Here is a 26,195-nt window from a genome sequence, read left to right as displayed (position 1 = left end):
AATTGAAGGGGCTTTTGTTGTTGTTGTTGTTATAGACACCATTGGCAGTCTAGTGAGGTCTAAGATTCTTTCTTAGTATAATGTTTTTTTTATTCATAAAACAAAATACATAAGATTAAAAAGCAGCCAATTATATTGAACTATCTAATTATCAAAACATTTTTAAAACCAAATGGATAGAACAGTAATATATGTGCTTCTTTATTAATAAATTAAATAACAAGAGCTAGTGGCAGTTCTAATAAGTGCTATGATTGTGAAGTAGTGATGAGTGTCAGTGGTATTTCAAAATATGTGTAACAATTATAACATGAGAAGAGTGTATTTTTTCCTCCTTTCTTCTGTATTGCATTTATGTGGGGAAAAAAAGTCCCAGAGCTGCTAATCCTACTCTGATTTTTTAAATCTACATTTCAGTTTGAGATTAATGAAAATAAGAGAGAATTCCCCACCCCCATCAAAATACACAGACCCTGTAAATTTCATCCCTGATCCTCTGGGGGGTTCATAGACCCCAGGTTGAAAATCTCCAGTTTAGACAAAAGATAAGTTCCTAAATAAGTTCCTAGGCTGAATGGCTGTCTTCAAAATGGAACCTCATGAAAACCACTCTGAGTGTGCAAGCAAAGTACAGGAATCTAGAATGGCCCTAGACAGCTGTCAAGGGATTTACATGTGGCATACTTAAAGCTGTTGGAGATGGGAAAAATATCAGTTAATAGTGAAATCACACTTGGCAAATTTTATGCAATAGTGATACTTTTTATTAAGGATTTTGGCAAAGAAATATGTCTCCTACATGAGTAAGGTCTGGTTCAACATTTTTCCCAGCACAGAGACTATCTGACAACTCTAACTCCGTTTTGAGGCATAGTGTTTCCAATCTTTTTAAATCTTTTCCTAATTATTTAATAATTTAAGTTTTTCATATTGAGGGATGGGTATTCTCTTTGTGGTTTATTTATTTTTCTGCTGCTACTATATGTAATAAACTACAATTCTTGTAGAAACTACAGAGATTATTTTTTCCTCCTTTCTTCTGGCTTTGTTTCCTATGAAGAACTGAAGTGTTTTGTCTTTAAATCTTTATTTTTTTTTATAAAGAGAGAGAGAGAGAGAGAGAGAGAGAGAGAGAGAGAGAGAGAGAGAGAATTTTTTAATATTTATTTTTTTTTTTTAGTTTTCGGCGGACACAACATCTTTGTATGTGGTGCTGAGGATCGAACCCGGGCCACACGCATGCCAGGCGGGCGCGCTACCGCTTGAGCCACATTCCCAGCCCCTTCAAATCTTTAATACCTGAGGAATATAAAATTATGTATTTTAATGAAAAGTTCTCTTAAAAATCACTAAGACAAGACCAAGTTTGTAAAAGAGATAATTTGCATGTGGATTCTTTAGAGTGGAGTGTTGGGTTCTTTAGTTTAACAGAGGCAGGTTCAAGAAATGTAATTTTGCAGAAAAAGTAGAGTGATATGGACTCTTTCTTACAGGGTGAACTTGAGGTTGTTCAGACAGGACAAGGGCTAACTCTGTCTGCCCCACTTTCATGGGTACTCTATATAATCCCTGACAATAAGAAATGGTATGTAAAAATGATAACCCCTGACAACAAGTTTTAAGCCAAAGGAAGGATCAACTCATCTTTATGAAAAATAATTAGACACCACTCCACTACAGCAGATCAAGCCAACCATGGTGGTCCATGCCAATAGTCCCAGTTACTTTGGGAGGCTGAAGTGGGAGGATTATCTGAGCCCAAGAGTTAGAAGTCAGCATGGCTGACACAGTGAAAGAAAAAAAAGGTGAATGGGGAGTGCAGAGAACACAGATCATAATGACTGTACTACCAACCATATGTACATAGTAGTTAGTTAATATGTGATGAATAAGTGAATGAATGTGGCTATTAGAATGTAGGGAGAGGAGAAAACACTGCACTTCGGGCAGATGGCATGACTTGAGGCTAAGGATTAGCAAAGAGAAGCAGAAAGGTTTTCCAGCTATAGAGAAGGCAAGCAGAGGTCCAGAGTTAAGGGCTTCTCTTGGAAGACTTAGGCAGGTTCATTTGACTGGATAATGTTAAGAGATAGTTAAGGAAGGTTGTAGACACAATAAGAAGAGTGTTCTAGTATGATCCTTCTTGGGGCACAAAGTAGGGCAGATTGTAGGGAAGTAAAACAGGAGGTGGGACCAGCAGGATGCTGTGCCAAATAAGGAGCTGAGAGTGCCACCTAGTTGTGACAACAGGAGTGACTGCAAAGGGTTGAATTCAGGAAATAATAGAGGGGGGAAATTTCCTGAAATGGGCATGGACTGTGGACAGCCCTCAGTTTCAACTTTAGAAAATTAAGCAAGTCTCCAAAGAAGTGAGGAAAAAAATTCAAATGAAAGATGACAAATCAGTGTGGCCCAAAAGACCAAACAAATTATATTTTTCCTCTGGCAAATGATTTCTTTGGAAAGAAGTACTAAAGGCATGAAAAGAGAATGACAGCAGCAACAACCACCATTTCTCTGGTTATTTATAGCTTAAAGAACACTTTTGCATGTCCAAGCACATTTGAAACAATGGAAAACAGCAAAAAATAGAAAATCATTACAAAATATATTTTTGTCATAGATAAGTCAGTGTATATTTTTTCCATATGACCAAAAAAATCAGTATTAAGAAGCATTTATTCTGCATAACATTCTTTTAATGGCAAGAACTAGAAGTTAAATAAAATTCTTATTTTCTATCTATTGCCCAATAAGGTACAGTTTGATTTGTAAAACAAACATCCCTAAGGAGTTATACATAGCTAGAATATCATATTAAATTTCCCTAAGAGAAAAAGGTTATCTAAATGTATGATTGGAGAAATATTTTTAAGTTGAAAAGAACTTAATTTGTAATGTGATATAAACCACTCTCAAATCATCTACTTCCTAAATTCAGTTTTTCATATATGGATTTTATAATATTCTTTCTGTCTGTATCTCTCTTCTTCCTTCTCTCTCTCTCTATACTATTATGTATGTACTGTTACTAAACTATTCTATGTAGAAATCTGAATAAAATCTAAAAAGTAGAAATAATTCATATACATATTAACACATATATTCAGGTAGAGAAACAGAGATTCATATATACATATATGTAATTATATTTATATACTTTAGTATGGAATGTCTAAAGAAAGTCCTGAATGAAATTCTAAATCAAAGGATTAGAGGACCTTAAAGAACTTCTGCAAGGTCTTGGAGATCCTCATGGGGGGCCTCCCACAGTGATGTTATTGGAGCTGGCTTGTGCCAGCTCCAGTTGAACTTTAACATCTCTTAAGTTCACATTAAATGGCATCTTGTTATGGCTTAAAATTGGCCACAATGGGACTATTTATGCCACAGAAATCAGTACAACCTTCCACCCACCACCCCAGCCAGGTTTTAAATATTTGCCTGAACACTGTTGTCTTTGGAATGCACTTTAAGAATTACTGGTATAGAAAAAGCAGTATGCAATGAACTATATATGTAGACAAAAATTGTGAGAAAAAATATGGCAGCTTCGAAGAACAGGAATAAATATAAAAATAAAAGGGGATTTTTAAGATGAACCTTGAACAAATGAATAGAAGCATTAAAAAGAGAAACATCTTCTTGGGCTGAGAAAAAAAAAAGTTCAAGTTTTAATGTTCAAAAAGTTTACCATGTTCCAGGAAAAATTAATTAAAAGAACACAATTAAGCTTGGAAAATGTCTTTAATTTCTCACAGAAAAAGAAACTCTTGGAAACATCTTGGTAAAAAAAATAAGTTACAAAGGAGGGCCCTTAATTCTGACTCTCTGCTTGCCTTCTCTTAACAAAAAAAATCATGCTGGCTTTTAGATTTTTCTTTCATCTGAAACATCAAGGTTTATAGAGCAACACCTAAGAGTTTTAAAGATAAAATAAGGGATATGATTGAATAATCATATACCAGGATAAGTTGTTGTTCATCTTCTAAGATAACAGTCATTTTTCAGAGATCAATGGCTGAAATTCTAACAATCATGCATCTTTCCTAAGAAAAGAGTTTTTAAAATTATATCTCTGGTCATCATAGGATGAATCAAAAATAAGAACTAAAGAATAAGGAATCTGTGAGAGAAGAGCAGTTCCAATAAGTAGCCTAACTTGTTGGGGTTACATAGTAATTGTAATTATGATTATGATATTACATGTAAAACACTAAAAATCAATATTAAAAGTTAAGTGATTAGCAAAAGTCATGATTAACAGAATGTATAATACCTTTTAAACACCTTTGTTTTAAAAGTAGATATAGAAACATTGAGTACAGTGCAGTAATAGAAAAATCAAAAAAAGATAGTAAAAGAAAGACCTCACACTAAATTTTTACAAGAATATTAATCTTTTAAACTGTCTTCTTTAAAAGGCAAAGAGGAAAAATTTTTTAAATGCAATGTTAACTATGTGCTGCATATAAGAAACAAATCTATAACCCAATAACACAAAAGTTAAAAATATGGGAATATATACAGTTTTTCCACAAAAAGGACAAGTGAAAGGAAACAAAGGTGACTATTTAATAGTAGATTTAAAAGAATTCATGACAAAGAAACAACCAGGAAAAAAAAATCACTTCATGTGAATAAAAGCTATAATCTATATTGAAATGTGATACTTATGAACCTTAATAAATAAAATAACATCAAAATAAATTTAGAAGTTTGACTGTAATAAGCCACTAATATATATCACTATTCTATCATGACATATCAAGAAGGTATATGTATATATGCACACATATATACAGAATTTTGTTCTCAAAAAGAAACTATCTTAAACATTCATAGATGATTTGTTGAAATTGATTATAACTAGTCCACCAAGAAATCTCAATAAATTCCAAAAAGTAGAAATAATTCAGTCCACATTTCTTGACTACAGTGCATAATTAAAAACAGAACCTTAATCAAAGAAATGTCAACCACTTAGACCAAAGATTCTCTTCTAAATAATTTTTGGGTCAAAGAGGAAAGCAAATATAGACTAGTTTGTTTAGAAAATGAAAATAATATTTACCATATCTTGTGGGCTTTGCCCAAAATCTTATTTATAAATAATTTTATATATTTATCTTTATTTTATATAATTTTATATATTTATATAGAAATAATTTTATAGCCCTGATCAGGAAAGAAATCAATCAAATAAAAAGTTTAAAAAATACCTGCATCTCATATTGAAGTTCAAAAGTGACCATTTGGAAAATATAATCAGAAAGGCTACCATTCTCAATAACAATTTAAAAGATTCTTAAGAATAATTTTCACACAAAATAAAACCTATGTAAACAAATAAAATTGTATTGAGAGACTTAAGAATTTTGAAAAAATAATAATAAACTATGTTCCTGATAGGAAAGCTAAATATTATAAAAATATAAATCAGTTTCTGGCTGTTTAATTTATTTTATTTGCTAAACAAAACAGCTGGCTCTCCCAAAATAAATGCATATAAATATATTTAAGTTTATTATAAAATTTTATATCTTACTTATCTTATAAAGGTTGAATAACACACATTTACAAATAATAATAAAACACAATTCTTTTTTATTGTCAATTCCATATGGCTAATTGATTCTCACACATACTACTGATTCTTTCACTGAATTTTACCAAACTCTTACAAATGGAGCCAACCCACCAATAGTTGCAATCAAGGAATGAACTTAGCTCCATATGGATTATAGTACATTTATTTTCATTAATGAGTTAGACAAAGATGTCTGTCCATACTTCACTCATCCATCAATGACATGAGTAGTGCCTTTGCTGAATCAGTTAATAATTTTAAAGTACTGAAATAAGTATTTCCTCCATTTTTTGTTATTTACAATACTGTTACTACAGACCTGATACACTGTTAAATTTAGTCTGCTTTTATTAATTGTTGTTTTCTGTCCTTTTCTCAAATATAAGCAATGGCGAAACAATAAATCAAGAACTGATTTGTAATATTAGTCATTTTCCATGGTGTGGATTACTCCCAATTAACTAATAATTGCAAGCTATCAACAAGAAGTCTCTAAACATGGAGATGGAAAGGGCTGTATGACAGCATACCACTCCAAAGGATTTTCATCAGAGACACAATGGACATCAACAACTTCAAGGCCATAATGTAATATAAGATTAAATATTAGAAAAGGATGAGTTTTAAAAATTTATTGCCTGCAAAAGAGTTTTAGGTATATAAGGAAGAACCAGATACCACTTCATAGTCAATGAATGAGGCTGGATTACTGATTAGCTATTTAGTACTTAAAGTGTAAAACTATTCTTGGCTTATGGACCATAAAAAAGCAGGCCTTGAGCCATATGAACATATATGTTGACCCCTGATTCAAAACATCTGCTTCATTCATCTACTAATAATATAAGTTCTAGATTCATTACATATTTGAGTAAAAAACAAAACAAGTAAATGTATATGAAATGCCTAGAAAATGGAAGACTATGTTTAAAGTACTAGGAGAAAATTCAAAGGGAAGTTTCCGTAGATTTGTCTAAATAAAACATGGTAATTCAATTAACAGGATAAATGGAAAATATGGTGGCACTTTTTGGGGGGTTTGCTTATTTGTGGAAAATGGTTACAGTCAGAAGATTAAAAAAAAAAAAATACCACCCAGAATTTTCTCTAAGCTTTTCCAAATGTCTCATTGCTGTTTTTCAAAGGATCTCAAAAAGTTATATGCTCTAACATAGTTTATTCTTTCACAGTAGTTTAAGAAATGTTTCTCAAAGTCAAATTTGAATGTCTCCCAGGGACTGTATACTCTTCCTAATTTTTCTTTCCATAATACAAATAAAGAATAATGAGTGACATTAGTTTGTAGTAAGTTTGAATACTTTGTCAACTCTTATGTTATTCTGTCTCTTCTCATCCAAAGAAATGCTGGCTGAGGAGAAGCGACATTTCATGCCCAGGGATGTCAATAGTTCACAGTCAAAAACCAACTGTCAGATTCCCTGGCAACGGTGGAAGTTTGAAGAGGTAGACAGAGCAACAGGGAACCTGGGACAGGGGTGCTCAAAGTCTCCGGAGGCAGGATGTTAGGTTGTATTATAGAGAGTTCCCAATATCAGACTGGAATTTGGGGGCCAACATTCATTGTTCAGAAAGGGTGACCAAAAGAGCTAGGTGAGGTCAAATTCAAGCTATTGGGCACATTGCTATAAAAAGGGACAAAACCACTGGCCAGGACAGAATACCCCTGATCAAACTGCATCTGCCAAGTGAGAAGATTGCGGTCACCAGCTTGGGGACTTGAAAGCAGAAGTCCCTTAGCAGAACAGCAGTACCACTGCAGTGAGGTGTTGGTAAAGGGAGCACTGCCTTTGGGGAAAACAATCTGGGCCCAGGGGAGGATAATACAAACAACACAAACATTACTTTGGCAGGAGTCTCATCGTCTTATTAGTGATACTTGTGTTAGATAGATTAAGATACAGGACCCCATGACAGCCTTCGGAAATGTGTCTCATTGCTTCATCCTGCATAAAAAACAAAGGGAAGAATCTTATGAAAACCCTAACAGGCTTGGCAATTTCTCCCTTATCTATCACTTCTCTTCCTGCCCCAGGAAAAATACATGCAAGACTTAGTGTCTTCATATTCATTGGTATCAGTTTAAATTAAATTAAATAGAAACTAATGGTTTTGCTTGAAGCTTCATTACTCCCTTCTTTTCCCTTTCTCGAGAAAGTCCCAATCCATCACAAAGACACTTCATTAAAAGGTTAAGCCTTGCAAGTTCTATTCTGTGACAAGAAATTTGAACACAAATGTCAAACACTCTTGACTTTTCACATGCAGAAAAGTGATTAAAAATGGACCCATTTAATAATTTAATAAAATTATTCTGAAAGATGAGAATAGTAAACACTCTCAGCTGGGCTTCATTAAAAATTAGTCCATATTTACATACATATTATGTGTGTGTGTGTGTAGTAAAGTTTCTGTGGTTGTAATGCTGAACATATTAAAATGGCTGAACTGAGTTTCACCAAATTTATAGTAAGTTTGAGATAACCTGAAGGAAAATATAGACTCTGCATAAGGTGGGCATGAAATTGAGTGCTGGAGAAGGTTGGGGAGAATCTTGAAGTTTCAAGCAATCTTCCCCCAGAAGATTGAAATAGTAAGTGAATGGTGTGACTGTAACATGAAAGAGACAGAAAAACAGAGATTTCAAGCCCTAAACTCAAATTTATAAAATTTATGAATTTATAAATGGTAAACAACCATAATGTATGGCACTATACTTGAATATACACAAAATGTTCAGGGTACCAACGAAAAATCAAAGTGTTTATGCATTTGTTGAAAGACATTGGTAAAAATGCAAACAAGAGAGCTGGGGTTGTGGCTCAGCAGTGGAGCGCTTGCCAAGCACATGCGAGGCCCTGGGTTCTATCCTCAGCATCACATAAAAAAAAATAAATAAAATAAAGGTATTATGTCCAACTACAACTAAAAAATAAAATATGAAAAAAAAATTTTAAATGAAAACAACATGGGACAAGAAGATGTGAGAAAGTTTGTTTATCACCTTTAGAAGGACAGCCACTGAGAGAATGAAAATGTGAGGATCAGGAGGACAGTGTGTGCTTTATGTACCATACAGGAATCCGACTTTCCTTTGAGCTGGAGGTAATCCATTTTCTGCATTTTCCCTGTCTGGAGGCACTTGGACATCCAAGCAAGTTCAGACCACTCCCATTCCCATTAAAAGAGCTCAAAACTCAGACACCAAATGTTTGAACACATAAATGCAAAAATGTTGTGAGTGCATACATTGCAGAATAGCTTATGAATTTGTCCACAAAGTACAATACTCAAATCCTTCTGAATGTAATGTATTTCATAAGACAAGCTTGGAAATCAAAGCTCTGTGCATGAATGTTACCCCACTCCTTAAATGTAAGCCTGTCTCCCAGTCTATGTCTCCAAGAAAAAAAAAAAAAAAAAAAAAAAAACAACAGTAAAATGTAGCTGGACAAAATTATCAACCCTTTATAGACTCCAAAATTGGACAAGACTTTGATGTTAATAAATTCATGCAGAAGTCATTGTGTTCTAACTTTCCTATTAGAAAGCCAAATTCAAAGAATATGATCTTTTTTAGTCATGTGCAGAACTGAAGCTCCCAGAGGGCAAGAATTAAAAATTGATTTTTTAAAAAATCCCTCTAAAACTTAGCTGGATGTCTTTAACATAGTAGGTGTAATGTATACCCTTAGAGAAAACAAATTCATTGTATAAACAATCTCATTATAACCACAGGCAGACATCTGGAGAATGTCTGCAAAGATTTAAAATCTCCCAACAAAGATGCCTACGTTCACTTTGCTGGTGGAGGAAAAGTATGGAAAAAATAGAATTTTTTTTTCTCTGACATTATCTGTCTATCACATGTCTATCCCTCCATGTCTTGGGGGCACTTTTGAACATGAAGAAGCAGTATCTTTACATTAAATTATAAGCCACTGAAAAAGATACTTAGCTAACTTCATCTAGAGAGATTCTCTGTGGTCTGATAGACAGAAACTAAACAACTAATATAAATGCTGGATTTGTGTATCATGGTAAGAAGTGCAAGAGTTCTGGGGATTTTAATATTTTTATGTACACATTTTATTTATTCAAATAATGTCTTCCTTCCTTTGAAAAAATATTTTGTTGTAAAAATGGGAGGTGAATTTCATGGAAAAAACACTGAAGGAGAATTTCTAAGAGTTCTCAGTTCTAAAAGAGGATATATATAAAACTAAGTTTAGTAGAGTAGAAAGTATAAATGATGAAGTACTGAGACCGAAGATGCAACTCAGGAAAGGGACAAATTTATCCTGTCAAAAACTGGATGGCATTGCATGGGGTGGGAGGTTGGGAGAAAATGAGGAGTGACTGTTAATGTGTGTGGGTTCTTTCAGGGGTGAGAAAAATGCCCTGAAATTGGTTATGGTAACTATTCCACAATTCTGAATATACCAAAAACTATTATTAAATTGTACATTTGGGGTAAATTTAATACTGATATCAATATAAATTTATTAATATCTCCATAATGGTTTTTGTTTGTTTGTTTGTTTTTTGGTGCTGGAGATTGAACCCAAGATCTTGTGCATGTGAGGCAAGCACTCTACCAACTGAGCTATATCCCCAGCCCTCCATGATTTTTTTTTTTTTTAAGTAAAGGGAAAGACCTAACAGAGAATACTTTAAAAGATGAGCAAGTATTAGCTGGGTTAGGATGGGGGTGGTAGAATACTCTTTCAGGCAGATAGAAAATGAATTCAAGGACTAAATGAAATAGCATGACATGTTCAGGGAACTTCAGATGAAATCAAGATTGAAATTTGAGTAGAAATCTGAAAAGAAGAACTGTAAAGAGGAGGCTGGAGTAGCAGGAAAAGGCCACTTCATGAAGTCTTTTCACCAGTGCCAAGGGACTTGGCTCTCATCCTGAGTTGTGCACAATGAGGAGACTCAGACTCTTCAATCTCTGCCCTCCTGTCTCCTCAAAGACTTGCTCCATTGGTTGCTTCAGGAGAATTTCCACCAGCTTCTATAAACCTGTTTCCATTCTCCTGCCCCTATTTTCCTTCTATTACCACCTTAATCACTTTTCTAGAAAAAACAGTGTATGATAAATGCCTTACTTTCTCACCTCCTTTGTTATAATTATATTTCTGTTCCAATATTCCACACTGAAGCTGCTACAGCAAAAATCACCAGTCACTTTCTAACTTTCAAATCCAGGAGATGACACTGAGTCCTTTCCTTATCTGCTCACTTTGACCTCTTTTTTCTGATACTCTTCACTCTTGTTCACTTTATGATACACCTCCATTTTCAACCTTCTTCTCTTATTATTCCTTCTTATTATATTCTGCCTGCACTAAAAGTCAGGGTTCCCCATGGCTCAATTCTAAGTCCTCTTCTCTTCTCATACCTTCTCTTTAGGTTGATCTTACTCTTATAATGTTACTTAAGATTTATACATAAATGTAGACCAGAGATGGAATCTCAAGTTTTGGCCAATGTTGATCATTACCTACTAGGCATCTCCATACAGTAGCATTTATTAAACATCACTGAATATTTACTAGAAATCAAAGTCAGCGCTGTGTGCTTATGACTATCACTAAGAGTAAGGCACTTCCCCTGCCCCTTGGAGTAGGCAGAAACACTAGGTTAGAATTACTTATTTCAGGAACGCAGAGGATCAGCAGTGAACCCTGCCCCGGGAGCCAGTAATATCTTGGTAGAGGAGGTGATGTGTAAAATTAACTTTAAACCCTGTCAAAGAGAAAAGTGCCATTTGAAGACAAAGGCAAAGAGCATTCCAAGCAAAGAACACAGGGTTAGCAAATGAAACTGCAAAGAGCAACTTGGAGCATTTAGCAAGGAAAGCTCAAACAGAGGCTTGGGATCACACTGACTCTTAATGTGTACATGGGACTGGAGCAAGATAGGTTGAAAATGGAGGCAGAGCAAGAACACATAGGGTCTCCAAGGTATTGTAATGTTAAAGAACTCTGACTTATCCAACAGTGTAGATAACAGGAGGGTGCAGTTGATGGAAGATGTAAGTGAAGTGGTCAGATCTGCCTTTTAGAAGAGAATTGTGTGCTCATAACATAGAAGACAATTTGGGAGTAGAGGAAAAGACTGGGGACAGGAATATACATGTTCTTTTCTATATTCGGCACTACTTTTGATATGACTGTTGATAGTCATGAAAATCGCTATGATGAGTGTATCATCTCTCCTGGGGCCCAGTTTTTTTTTTTTTCTGCTTCATACACATATACATGAAACACAGCTTATTTTTATGTAATCATTAAAGAGTTTCCACTTGCCAGAGGCTCCAACATTGGGCATCCATCTACAAGATTAATAATAGCCTTGTGCAGAAGTAGTAAAATTTCTTGCCAAAGTTTAATAGAGTTTGCTTTTTTCCACTTTCAACCCCCAACGCACATACAGCCATGCACTCTGCATATTGGCTCTCCAATTCAACAAGCACAATATAAACAACAGTGAATAAGCTGCTCATACTCACGGTGAGTGTTGAACAGTCAGAGACATTCAACTCTTGCAAGTTTCTACAGTGGCCTAAAATCAAACAAGTTACACATTACTAAACAACATATTACAGACGTTTAAGCTTTTAAATGTTTAAATAAAATTTAACATTTTAAATAGAACTTTTGAAGTTTTTCCATCCTACATTCAATGTGATGCTTTCATTAGAAAACAAACAGAAACCTTGGAAGTCATGTGTTCTAAGTATATGAGTGTCTTTTCCCAGAAAAACAATTTCTTTTGGCTTCAAATACAAAATATATACACATGTTTATTACTGTTTGAGGCTTACCAAAGGAAGGGAAGAAGAGAAAAATACAACTTAGGGAAAAACACTAAATACTTAAAAAGCTTTTAGTTTAGAACACTTGAAGAAAACATACTTGCTTTTTGTGCATGGGTTTTTATTCATATTTTTTCTTTTAACATTATGAAAAATTTCAGACACAATAATTGAAATAGTTGCATAATGAGGACTTATAACTGTCTAGATTATAATTTATATCTTACTGCATTTTCTTTATTACATACACCCATCCATCTCTCAATCCACTCCTCATTCCATCTTATTCTTGTACACATTTCAAAGGAAGTTGCAGACATCAGCATGCATAATATTATTCAACATGCATAATAACAAACAAAAAATTTGCTGTGTCTCTTTAGTTTAGGTTTACATACAATTCACAATGAATTACAGACAGAGAAGTAGAAGGTTAGAAAGACTAAATGCCTAATTAGATTAGCTCTAGGTCCAGAGGCCACTGCACAGTTTATGGTTTCTTAGAGAACATAAGATGTGAGTATTCAATTAATCCCACTATTGTGGATGATTACAATGCACCAAAAAATAAATAAAACCAATCATATGGGCTGGGGGTGTAGCTCAGAGGTAGAGTGATCCCCAGCATTAGGGAAAAAAAGAAATAAATATAAACAAAACAAAAAGACACACACACAAATAGTTAGACAGCAAAGTGTTACACAATCTGTGTCTTGAAAGCAGCTCGGGAGGTTACACAGACCAGTGAATGGGGAGAATGCTTAAGAAAAGGATGAAAAGCATTCAAGGTGGAGGAGACCCCATGAAGCAGGAAAACTCCAGGCAAGGGGTGATACTAACATCAAAATGCTACAATGAATAGAAAGTACATCCGTCACTCATAACCACATAGTCCCATGCTACTAACAATGAACATGTTATTAGTTATAAATCCATTTGAACATTTCTTCCTTTACCAAGAGTGGACTTTATCCTAAGTGATAAATGCCAATCAGAAATATTTTCAGAATTGTTTTTTTAATATTCATTTTTTAGTTGTAGTTGGACACAATACCTTTAATTTTACTTATTTGTTTTTATGTGGAACTGAGGATTAAACCTAGGGCCTCACCCATGCTAGGCAAGCGCTCTACTGCTGAGCCATAACCTCAGTCCCACAGAATTGTTTTAAGAAATAAAAACAATGCTTAAAAATGTTCAGATCATGGAAGTCCACCCAGTAAAACTTAAGAAAAAACTAGATTCCCCAAACAACTTGGCAGTTTATGAGATAAGTGTTCTTACAGAATAGTTATGTGAAAGTAATTCATACTTTCAATATATATATATTGATTGAAGAAATACAGTAATGAGCAGAATAGACAAACAGCGTTACTATTAGGAAGCTTATTTACTAGTTAAGGGAGACAATAAACAAAAGAAATCAAATATTTACAGTGACAGATGCTGATGAGTACAATGGAGAAAAATAAAACAAGAAAGTTGATTTGAGAGTGCCTAAAGAAGGAGGGGCGTTGCAAGTCTAAATAGGGCTGAAGGAGAAGGCTTCAGTTAGCAGGTGGCATTTGAACCCAGGAGATCACAAGAACAATGCCATTTACTCTGAGCATTTCTGAAGCCCATAGTCAATATGACTGGGGATTGGAAGACAGTAAATGAAAGAAGCACAGCCATTAGAATCTTACTCTTGTTTGCACATTTCAGGGATATAAGGAGAATCCCTTTAATTTCCTATAAGTTTCACTTTTCATCATGCTGAGTCCTGACATTTGTGCAGGATACTCCCTGGACTGGGTATTCTAAAGTACCTTACAATACATGAGTCCCTTTCATTCTCCCCACCACATTAGGAGGGATCCTTGGTCCCATTTTACAGATGATGAAGATGAGGTAAATAACTAGCCCAGCATCACATAATCAAGCAGGTAGAAGAGCCTTGATTCAAACTGAGGGCCCAAACATTTGAACAGTAAAAAAGGCAAGGAAGAGGATGAGGAGCATTCTATACCACTGATTTGCAAACACCTTTCTAAACCAGGAAGGTATTTGCTTAAAAAAGACTGCTATTTCAGTCACACCACAATATTTGCAATGATTTTTAACTTTCAATGTGTTTTTCTATTCCAATCTAGGAACTCTGAATCCCCCATCTGGGTCTCATTGTTCCTGAACTGCATTTAGTTAAGATTACCCAAACTCGGATTTCAAAGGAATACTTTCTTTGTTCCATCTGTCACACCAAAGAATTGGGGCCAGCTGGATGTCAGGATGCGCGTGTTTACTATTGTAATATTGCTTTGCCTTTGTAAAGCTGCTGAGCTGCGCAAGGGAAGCCCTGGCAGTGTAAGAAGCCGAACAAATCATGGCCGGGCAGGTGGGAGCCGGAGAAGCTCCAACCCAGTAAAGCGCTACGCACCAGGTCTCCCCTGTGATGTGTACACATATCTCCATGAGAAATATTTAGACTGTCAAGAAAGAAAATTAGTTTATGTGCTACCTACCTGGCCTCAAGATTTGCTGCACATGCTTTTAGCAAGAAACAAGATCCGCATATTGAAAAACAACATGTTTTCCAAATTTAAAAACCTGAAAAGCCTGGACCTGCAACAGAATGAGATCTCCAAAATTGAGAGTGAAGCCTTCTTTGGCTTAAACAAACTTACCACCCTTTTGCTACAGCACAATAAGATCAAAGTCTTGAGAGAGGAGGTGTTCATATATATGCCTCTCCTGAGCTACCTGCGACTCTATGACAACCCCTGGCACTGTAGTTGTGAGTTAGAAACCCTCATTTCAATGTTGCAGATTCCAAAGAACCGAAATTTGGGAAACTATGCCAAGTGCGCAAGCCCACATGAACTAAAAAATAAAAAATTGCTGCAGCTAAAATCTGAACAGTTGTGTAATGAAGAAGAAAAGGAACAACCGGACCCAAAACCCCAAGTATCAGGGAGACCCCCAGTCATCAGGCCTGAGGCAGACTCAACTCTGTGCTACAATTACGTGTTTCCCATACAAACGCTGGACTGCAAAAGGAAAGGTATGTTTCTTCCTTTTTCATTTTCATGGCCTGTTAGAAATGTTCTTTGAGTCTTATAATCCTCCTTATACCCCATCATACCTTCAAATTTCTGTCACTTCCACCAGAATTTTTTCCCAATGACAACAGAATCTATTTCAAGATTTTCTGGGGTCAAACTCAAGGTGGTTGGCAATTAGGGGACAGTAGAAGAGGTACGAAGTATCCCCTACTTGTTCCTGAACTGCATTTAGTTAAGATCACCCAAACTTGGATTTCAGAGGAATACTTTCTTTGTTCCATCTGTCACACCAAAGAATTGCAGCAATTTGGATCCTACCTATTTGCTCATCATAAGTTGTGGCTATAAGGAATTCCTCTTATCTTAAATCCAATTTAACTTATGTAGGTAAAACCAATGGATATGAAAACAGGTGCAAATGCCATCTATGTCTATGTGACTTGACTTACATAAATTAAAGGTGTACATCTGTGGCGGAACAACCTCAATGAAAAAAACATCTGCAGAACAAGACAGAGGACAGGATTCTGAGAGGACAGCACTCTGAGACAGAAGCCAAGCACTATAGTGATAGTGCTTCTGTATTTCATGCCGCTTATTCCCAAGGTTTTAATAAACACTTGCTAGTGTCCTACATCTTTAAGGTCCCCATATTATCCAGAAAAGGACCAAAAAGAATATTTAAAGAACTGAATCTAAAGTATTTAATCTAAGACTATGAGACTAAGGAAATCTTCCTGGAATATTACTTACTCTCTGCAAATCACTACCAGGTTTTCCATCCCACACAATCTTGTGCTAGTGCTGTGCAGGATTTGCACTTACAGGATAAAGTCCTGAACTAAGAAACAGATGGGAGATTTTACTAATGTTCTTGACAGGTTAGTGAAGATGGATATTATCAAATCGTGGAGCAGGAACTGCTAATCTACTACATAATAACGAACCATTATAACAATGTTTATATGTGTCATTTCTGGCATGGCCTAATAATTTATTAGTAATAACAATTACTATTTAAAGTCATATATCACTGGATTAGAGTCATAAAGAGCATTATATCATTTCTTCCATCTATTTTAGGAGGCTTTGCTTTGTTTTGTTTATTTGAGGGCGAGAGAAAGGGAAAGTTAAGAGAGCATAAGAGGCCCCTCTCAAGAGAAAACAAGTCAGGATTTGTTAATGGTGACAAATCAGACAACCTGAGCCAGGAGTACATTTGTTCATTTTTAAGCAAAGTTGTGCTAAAGCTTTACCACTCTCTCCCTGGCTCTGAGGTAGCACCTGGATAAGCACATCACAACCATGTGGCATGGAAAGGTTTGTCTACAAGATGGCCTGTGATTTGTATATAATTTGTTGCCAGAGAGAAGCAGTTATGGCCTCATAACCTGGAACATGCTATGCTGAGTTCCTCTGAATTTGAGATAAAGGGCTAACTTAAAACCTACTAGACTGGCAAGGTTGTGGGGGAAAAGGCACACTCATACATTTCTGGTGGGACTGCAAATTGGTTCAGTCAATATGGAAAGCAGTATGGAGAGTCTTTGGAAAACTTGCAATGGAACCACCATTTGACCCAGCTATTGCACTTCTCTGTCTATACCTAAAGGACTTAAAAACAGCATACTACAGGAACACAGTCACATCAATGTTTATAACAGCACAATTCACAACAGCTAAACTGTGGAACCAACCTAGATGCCCTTCAGTAGAGGATGGATAAAAAAATGTGGCATATATACACAATGTAATATTACTCAGCAATAAAATCATAGCATTTTCAGATAAATGGATGGAGTTAGAGAAGATAATTCTAAGTGAAGTTAGCCAATCCCCAAAAGACAAATACGGAATGTTTTCTCTGATATAAAGTGACTGACTCTTAGTGGGGTAGGGAGGGGGAGCATGGGAGGAATAGACAGACTCTAGATAGGGCAGGGTGGTGGGAGGGGAAGAAAGGGGGTAGGGGGTTAGCAATGATGGTGGAATGTGATGGACATCATTATCCAAAGAACATGTATGAAGACATTAAATGGTGTGAACATACTTTATGTACAGAGATATGAAAAATTGTGCTCTATATGTGTAATAGGAACTGTTATGCATTCCACTGTCATGTATTTAAAAAATGAAATCAATTTATAAAAAGAAAAAAAAAAGCTACTGTGCTCCAGCAACCCTAATTTTCAGTATGGTCGTAGTGTGCCCAAACATAGGTAAATAAAACGAGGTTCATGGAAGTCCAGGCAGTTGGTCAAGGTCTCAAAAGTAAGCAGCAAAGCTATATTTGAACCTTGGTCTGATCCCCAATGAGCGTCCTACTTCATGATGCTGTCTTCCAGAATAATCTGAACATGTTCAAAACAAGTATTGCCTCAACAAGAAGCAATAGAAAATTCCAAAAGACTTGATAGATGTAGTTTTTCTGTAGCAATATTGGGTAGAATTTCCCTGTTATGGTTATGGAGAGTAATTAGAGCTTCATGCTAAATAATGTATGTTTACTAGAATTTCCTTTGTGATGCTTAGAATTATACATTTTGAACAAATACAAAGCAACTATCCTGAAGTTGTCCTAGAATACTTTATATGCAGTTCTACAGTTCAGGTTAAGTTAATTTGTCCTTGCTGCACCAGGTATCAAAGAGAAAAGTAGGATTAAGGTCATTAATTTTCTGAGAAAAATACTATCTATACAAAATTTAAAACTTCTACAGCTCTCTGAAGAGATAACATATTTTTCTTTTTTACTATCTTTTTATTCTTGGGCCATTTCCCTCAGTTAGCCTATTTCTGCTTTTGTTTTGAGTTTCATTTTTTTCCATAATATTTTTCTTTTTCTTTTGGAAAAATACATTATTTTATGATGTTCTTTTATCAACTTAATGTTGTTTACATACAACCTCCCAGACATGTGCCATAAATTCATCCCCTTGCTTCAAAAATACACATTTTATTTAGTGGGATACAATATGAAGTTTTATGACATACAAATTTAAATTATCCAATAGTAGATCATGCATTAATGGACAACCCAAGCTCCCCTAAATGTTAGTGACTATGTATGCAATTCATAGCCTATACTTCCCTTTCCAAAATACACTTTTAATTTTAATTGACAGTAATTATATGTACTTATAGGATACAGTGTGTTATTTTTTAAAATATTTTTTAGTTATAGACGGATGCAATATCTTTATTTTGTTTATTCATTTTTATGTGGTGCTGAGGATCGAACCCAGTGCCTCACATGTGCTAGGCAAGCGCTCTGCCACTGAGCCACAACCCCAGTCCCACAGTGTGACATTTTAATACATGCATATGATATAAATGATCAGATCAGGGTAACTGGCACATTCATCACTTCAGATGTTTACCATTTGTGTTGGAAACATTCAAAATCCCCTCTAAGAGCTATTTCAAAATACACAAATAATGTTGCTAACCACAGTTATTCTACTGTGCTACAGAACATTAGAAGTTATTCCTTCTCCTATCTGCACCCTTATACCTTTTAACCACTCTCTCCATCCTCCTCCCACACCCTTCCTAGGCAGAGTCTATACTCTTAGATTACAAAATGGAGGATAGTTTTGCCTTTTTAGCACTATAGATGGTTCACCATTGTTTATATAAATCTACCGATTCACTTGATCATTTATTTCCCATTTATTTATTTATTATTTATTTATTTATTTATTTTTAGTTGTAGTTGGGCACAATATCTTTATTTTATTTATTTATTTTTATGTGGTGCTGAGGATTGAACCCAATGCCTCATACATGCTAGGCAAGTGTTCTACTGCTGAGCCACAACCCCAGCCCCTATTTTTCATTTTTTTACTATAGTGTCAATTCCTGTGTAAAGGCAGAGGGCTTGTCTATTATACTCCCTTTAGTAGTGCTTGGCACAGGGCCATGTACTTTAGATTGGTGAAAATAATTCAGAGGTTTTTCTTTGCTCACAAAAAAAGGAATTTAAGAAACCTTTAAAAATAAAAATACATGTAAGTTAGAAATCATAGCTAGAATATAAGCATGACAACCTGAATTTAATCTGATCTAATTTTTCTTATTCCATTCTATAAAAGGGGTAACAAATGTTAAATATGAAAAATAAATGTTTAGCAATGTGCATCTCTAGCTCCCTGCCAGAAAGTAGTAATGCTTTTGATAATTACACTTCACATTTTAGACACTGTATAGAATATAAGGAGGCCTAAAGCATGCCATCAAGAGAGGAACTAGCAGCAATATTAATGAATAACAGCTAGTACCTATATGCTCCATGGCAGTGAGACAGAGGGGTTTTTTATTAATTTTTATTTATATATGATAGCAGAATGCATTACAATTCTTATTACATATATCGAGCACAATTTTTCATATCTCTGGTTGAATATATAGTATATTCACACCAATTTGTGTCTTCATACCTGTACTTTGGATAATAATGATCATCACATTCCACCATCATTAATTACTCCATGTCCCCTCTCTTCTCTTCCAAACCCTCTACCCTATCTAGAGTTCGTCTATTCTTCCCATGCTCCTGCTCCCTACCCCACTATGAATGAGCCTCCTTCTATCAAAGGAGACAGAGGTTTATATACATTGTCATTTACTCTGCACAACCCTAAAAGAAGTATTATTACTTTCATTTTATAAATGATATATATCTTTAAACCTTCTCTGAGGTATAGAGAAGCTAACTTGCCCTTCAAAGGTCACACAGGTTGTCAGTGACACAGTTTTCAAGTCATTGGCCACCAAGTAATGTCATCTCTCCCTTCAAGATTCTGGCTGTTATTTATTATATGAGGAATTATTAATGTTTCCTCCCAGTATTGAAGCCTCCTTTTAAGCTCTTTAGAAAAATACACATAATTGCATACAGAGAATCTGCAATACAGATCCCTCTAGTGGGAGTTGAGCCTTTCCTAACTGACTTCACAATGAGTCAGATGGTATGTGTAGGGTTCCTAATGCCAATTCAACCACATAGACCTCAAAGATCACTATTTTTGCCTTAAACATCTAACAGCAAGAAATAAAATAATAGTGTCTTAACTGAGAGACGAGCACTTTGCCAACAAAACTTAGTCTTTCAAAGGGAATAAAATGTGGGATTAGTTGAAAGGTACATTTATGCCATATTGAGGTAAATGCATTTGCTAAGAACACAGGAAAATCAGAGTTCTTAAACTGCTTTTAACTTCACATTTACCAGGATAATTTACCATTTTCACTTCAAAGGTCAGGCTAGGGCAAATTGTGTAAGTAAATTGCCTCCAGCTGTCTCTGATGTTAAAGACACAATTTTTTCCCTAAATCAAACTGTTAAGGATTTTTAAGTTTGCAATAAACAGGGTCATTCATCTCCTTAACTCCTACAACCAAGCTTTCAAATTAATTCTGAGGTTGCTGACAACCAAGATAACCTACTAAATGGGGGAAATTACAGGGAGAAAATTTCCCAATTCCCTCCTCAAAGTCAGTAAGGTTTGGTTGGAGGAGAAGCAAGATCTGTAAAGAATAATAATCAAGCAAATATGGCATTGTCAGGGCATTTATGAAGACTTTGGGTAGCAATAAACATGAAATCTGGATACCATGTGATGCCTGATCTAGAAATGGGGATATTGAAGAAATTTGAATTCTGGCCTGAGGAAATATTTATTTATACATTCTTTATTGAAGACAAACATACTTAGCATCAAGTTTTACAATTCTTATTCAAGTTTTATAGTAAAGAACTATTTTTACTCATCAATACATGAAGTAAGATTTTCCCTTTTCTCAAAGAAATACTAGTAAAAGCATTGGGTTTACATTTCCTGGTACTACTTGTGGATCCTATTTTTATCCAGGATTTCTGCTGACAACCCCAAAGATGGTTTTGTAATTCGTATTCCTTTGCCAGCATCCACAGGTCTGCCACTTTGCTCAAGTTGGGTTCCAGAGTGTTCGCGTAAACATTTTTTGCTATCCATTTATTTGTGGCTAACCCACTTTAGCTTGTCCCTCAGAGGTTGTTGTGTCACCCTCTTGTCCAGCCTAGTAGCTGTGGATTTGGCAAGCAAGTTCTGATGAACAGGCTGATTTCTAGAATCTAGAAGGTGCTGACTCTGGTGACCAAGATGCCCTACAACCCTCCATGGCTTATAGGGCTTCAGTGAGTACTCATCCTGGCTTTCATTCATTTTGAGATGGGAAGCCATTGGATGGATTCTGCCATCTGGTCTGTCAGGATCACATAGGCTTAGGACATTATTGGAATAATCCAGGTAAGAAGTAATGACTTGGATCAATGTGGTAACAATGGAGGAAGTAAGAAGTGGGATTCTGGATATTTTGAAATAAAATTCTGCTCTGCTTTTTCAAGTTTTCTATTACAAGATACAATAGCCATTCTCAACAATTACCCCAAATTCTAAGTGTCAAAAAAAATTATTTCTTCTGTCTTTCTTTGACTTCAATTGTCTGTGGTTTTCAAATAATACTAAGATTTGTTAGTAATATTTGCTGGCTATTGGTCACCTTTAATTCCTTGCCATAGAGGCCTCCCTAACATGGCAGTTCATTTCATCAAAGCCAATTAAAGAGGGATCTGCTAGCAAGATGGAAATCACATTCTCTTGTAACACAAGTACAGAAGCAATATCCCACCACGTTGGCAACATTCTCTTGGTTAGAAGCAAGTCATTAGGTTCATCCATACTCAAAGGAGAGGTTTATATGCAGGGGCATTAATATCTGTAGTAGGGATCATTGGCTGCAATCATAGAAGTTACCTGCCACACACCACTTATCTATTTACTCTGGCATTGTCTTAAATTCCCTCATTCCCTCCATGGAGGAAGGGAAGGAAGGGGATCAAAAACCAAGGGGGAAAAAAATCAGTAAAATGTATACTATGTCTGATGTTGATAACTACCACTGAGAAAAGGAAAGCAGGGAATGGTATTGTCCATGGCCAATCCAATAGATGTTTTAAATAACTTTTATTAGAGGACACTTATAATTATTCCATTTTATTACTGGGTATTATTAACCTTATGTGCCTACTTTATAAATTAATCTTTATCACAGGTCTGTATGTACAGGTAAAAATCAGTATTCCAGGAGTTTCATACTATCTATGGTTTTAGACATCCACTGGGGGTCTTGGGATGTATCTCCTGAGGATAATGGGAGACTACTGATTACTGCTGCTTAAGATCATGGAGGTCATGAGCTTTTCATTTGTTTTTTAGAGTGAAGCAAATTGAGCTTATTTGTAAGCAGAGGGAATCTAAAAAGAAGGATAAAATGAAGATACAAATAAAAAAGCAATATTATTAGAAAATTCAGAAGTAGAAAGAGAGGGAGGAGGAGACAGGCTTACAGCAGTTTGGTTTGCAGTTGTTTGACTTATAGATTTTACTTTGATTCTTTTTTTTCAAAAGCTTCCCTGGCAATTACTGGTAGCTGGATTACTCCTACCTTCCTCTTTGGCTACCTATATGGCATTGCCTGCTATTTCTCCTCTTGGTTTTCTACCATTGCATCTAGGGAGTTTCTTTGAACAGCTCAGCAAGGACTAGGCAGCCCTTCCTCTAGGTTTGATGCTTGATTCACTGGTCTTTGACAGACTTTAGCAGACACTAAGACTTGCTCATACCAGTTTTCTTTGGCTTTAGATATCCTTATACTTTATCTTTAAGAGTTAATTCTTCAATCACATGAGTTTAGCAGTAAAGAGAGAACTAGAGCAAGGAGAGCTCCAATACTAATAAAATAACCTAAATACTATTAATTTTTCCAGAGTTGAAGAAAATTCCAACCAATATCCCTCCAGATATTGTTAAACTTGACTTATCATACAATAAAATCAACCAACTTCGACCCAAGGAATTTGAAGATGTTCATGAGCTTAAGAAATTGAACCTCAGCAGTAACACCATTGAATTCATAGACCCTGGTAAGTTTCATTGAATATCAGCCCCTTAAATGGGGCTCTGTGATTTCTCTTTTATAGCAACATTTACAGTAAATACAGTTAAAAAAAACTAAACTAAGCTAAATAATTAAAAAGTATGAATTTTAATCAAGTGTGGCACTTAAATTAGGACTTGTTTGGCACTGAGAGAAATAGTTGCCAAAAGTTGCTTTGTAAAGTATGTGTTACAGTTGCCGACTGTGAAATATATTCATTTAGCCGTAATAAATTGTTTTGTAGAATAGATTTTTAAAAAATAGAAAGATATGGCAAGTGGTCATTGATACAGTGAACATGTAACAATTTTTAAACAGAAATTCATGTGGCATTTTCTTTGCCAACTTGTTTAGAGTAAATTTGAAACTAACTGCTAAATACAACCCTCACAAATTAAGATAAAATATGCTCAAACCAGAGCAAGACATGTTATTTCTCCTCCTAAATAAAGATCAGTTCTCTTTCCAACTTCACATCTCTTCTCTATTTGCTAAGAAAAGCCTCTGGCAAAAAACTGAACTTAAAACACACAAGATGCAGAAGGAACTGAGAATTACTGAAACAATGGTAAGATGTGCTACATACAGGATACATGTGCCTTTATGAAGCTACTTAAATTTGAAAAGTTCTAACTATAACAAAATTACTAATATTATTAATCATAAAATATAATGTTATAAACATTTTGAATGCAATTATTTCTCTGACTTTTCTTAATGGTAATTTAATACTATTAATAAACCTTAGAATTTTAACATGATAGAAGTGAAAATTAAGGATGAATATTCTGGAGCCATAAAGGCATATTTTAGGATTAACATCTTTTTAAAATATTAGAAAATTGTAATTTTTAAAATTTCCTAGCTGGACAGCAATGTGCTACACTTATACCTTTGCCTATATAGATATGGCAAACTTGAAAGTATCTTTGAATGGCAAGACCAAATGCAGTTTTCACTTCACATTAAATAAGAACACCATAGAAACACTCTTCTCCCACATGAAGCGCTCATTTTCCTAGTGTGCAGGTCAATAACCAGTAGCCAATCTCTACAAAGCCAGGAAGCAGAGTGAAGGATCTGGAGGTGGAGATGCTTTCTTTGCCCCAGGAGAACCAAAGACCGACAGGACAAGTATGCCATATCCAAGGTCCCTGGGCAAGTGTCTAATTTCTTTCTGATGCTATAATCTACAGCAAGAGCTTACCAACTATCAAAAGTGTGAGTGCAAGGACTGAGGATGTGGCTCAGGGGCAGAGTGCTTGGCCAGCATGAACAAGGCCCTGGGTTTGACCTCCCAACTGGAAAAAGAATGAAGAGGTGGGGAAAAAACAGAAAAGAAAGAAAAAATAAAAACAGTATGGATGCAAACAAATTTTAGATCTTTCTCAAAAAATAACTAAAATGTTAGTTATTATATGGCCCAAGTTAAACATATTAAAAGCAGTGAACAATAATGTAATAATGTTATAATTACAGGAAAACTACAGTATATAAAGAACACTAGCAAAAAATGAAAGGAGACAACACAGAGACAGATGATAGCTGGAAAATGGATTTATTTTACTTCCAATCATATTTTTCCTTCATCATTTATAGAATTCATGAAATTGCAAGAATTTCATGATTTTTTACCCTATGCATTTTAATTTTGTTTACCCTATGCATTTTCCTTGCTGACATTTGACCTGATCCCTATTTATCAGCAGTGATACCTAGTTTTTAATAAATTCATTCAGTTCAATCCAAGGAAAGTATTTCCTACACTAATAAATATGTATTGTGCACCTACTGAATGCCAGCCACTTTTTGCGGGGGTATCTCCTTTGGAACAAAATAAGTATTCTCAGCATTTAAATAAGGCAAAATAACCTAAAGGAGTTTTCAGATAAAAGACCTACTATGTTCTAGGATCTTTGAGATGAAACACTGCCAAAGTAGACTTACTTTAATGATTTTTCCTGGCAAGTATGCAAGTGCAGTGAGAATTTCGTGAATAATAATCTTATGAAATGCCAGGAGTTACTGTGGAAAAGGGAAAGAAGTCACCCTATGAGGCGTTTTACCTCCTTTAAGAAACAGATAAAAACTAGTTTTCCCAAGTGCCTAGATACATATGGTTTAAGTGACAACTATAGTACTTCCAAAATAAATTTTAAGAATATTTATACATGCTTTTGGGTTGAATCAGTTTAAAGAAAGACAATTTGTGAAATCATTGACATACAGAATTTTAACAAATAGAAAAAAAAATGCAATGTCTTCAGCACTATAATCACAGGACTGAACTTTTGTCTCCCACTCCCACCAGACCCCCAAGCCATTGCTTTGTATCAAAATATAAAATATATTTTTAGGGGGAATTTCGGTTTTGTCTGAGAACAGATAATATGAAAACAGCTAATGGTATTGGTATGTCAGCATATTTTCCAAATTCAAAAATGAGAACACTATGCTCTAACAAGGGCATTTTAAAACAGTAATGAGAAAATGGCTGAAATAGAAACAAAATATCTGAAATCAGGATTGACCTATAAATTCTGAGGTATGTGTTTAGTTCATATCAACTAAAATAGAATTAAGATAGGAGATTCTTTGCTCTTGGAAGAAAAAAACTTTATTGTTTTATTTTGTTATGTGTTTGATATTTGTTCTAATTATTCACCCTCCAGAAAAATTAAATACATATGGATCCAAGGCAGACAGCTTCCATAGCTTGCCAAACACAACCAGATGTTCT

General features: G+C 35.1%; 2 protein-coding genes across 2 annotated transcripts in view; one reads left to right on the top strand and one right to left on the bottom strand.

Moving 5' to 3' along the window:
- Positions 1-26,195, bottom strand: part of Fbxl13 (F-box and leucine rich repeat protein 13) — a 203,540-nt gene that overhangs the window by 94,514 nt on the left and 82,831 nt on the right. The window contains exons 10-11 of the mRNA XM_076853668.2: positions 12,129-12,181; positions 7,454-7,554 (exon numbers count right to left, since the gene is read on the bottom strand). Of these exons, the coding sequence (XP_076709783.2) occupies positions 7,454-7,554; positions 12,129-12,181 (154 nt within the window). The remainder of the gene's footprint in view (positions 1-7,453; positions 7,555-12,128; positions 12,182-26,195) is intronic.
- Lrrc17 (leucine rich repeat containing 17) overlaps positions 1-26,195 on the top strand; it is a 30,248-nt gene that overhangs the window by 2,173 nt on the left and 1,880 nt on the right. The window contains exons 2-3 of the mRNA XM_076862473.2: positions 14,567-15,474; positions 23,286-23,441. Of these exons, the coding sequence (XP_076718588.2) occupies positions 14,703-15,474; positions 23,286-23,441 (928 nt within the window). The 5' untranslated portion in view covers positions 14,567-14,702. The remainder of the gene's footprint in view (positions 1-14,566; positions 15,475-23,285; positions 23,442-26,195) is intronic.

This window comes from Callospermophilus lateralis, chromosome 1 (assembly GCF_048772815.1).
Source record: "Callospermophilus lateralis isolate mCalLat2 chromosome 1, mCalLat2.hap1, whole genome shotgun sequence".
In the NCBI taxonomy this organism is placed as follows: Eukaryota; Metazoa; Chordata; class Mammalia; order Rodentia; family Sciuridae; genus Callospermophilus; species Callospermophilus lateralis.
The sequence above is the reverse complement of the archived record's forward strand: the minus strand, read 5'-3'. Positions and strand labels throughout refer to the sequence as shown.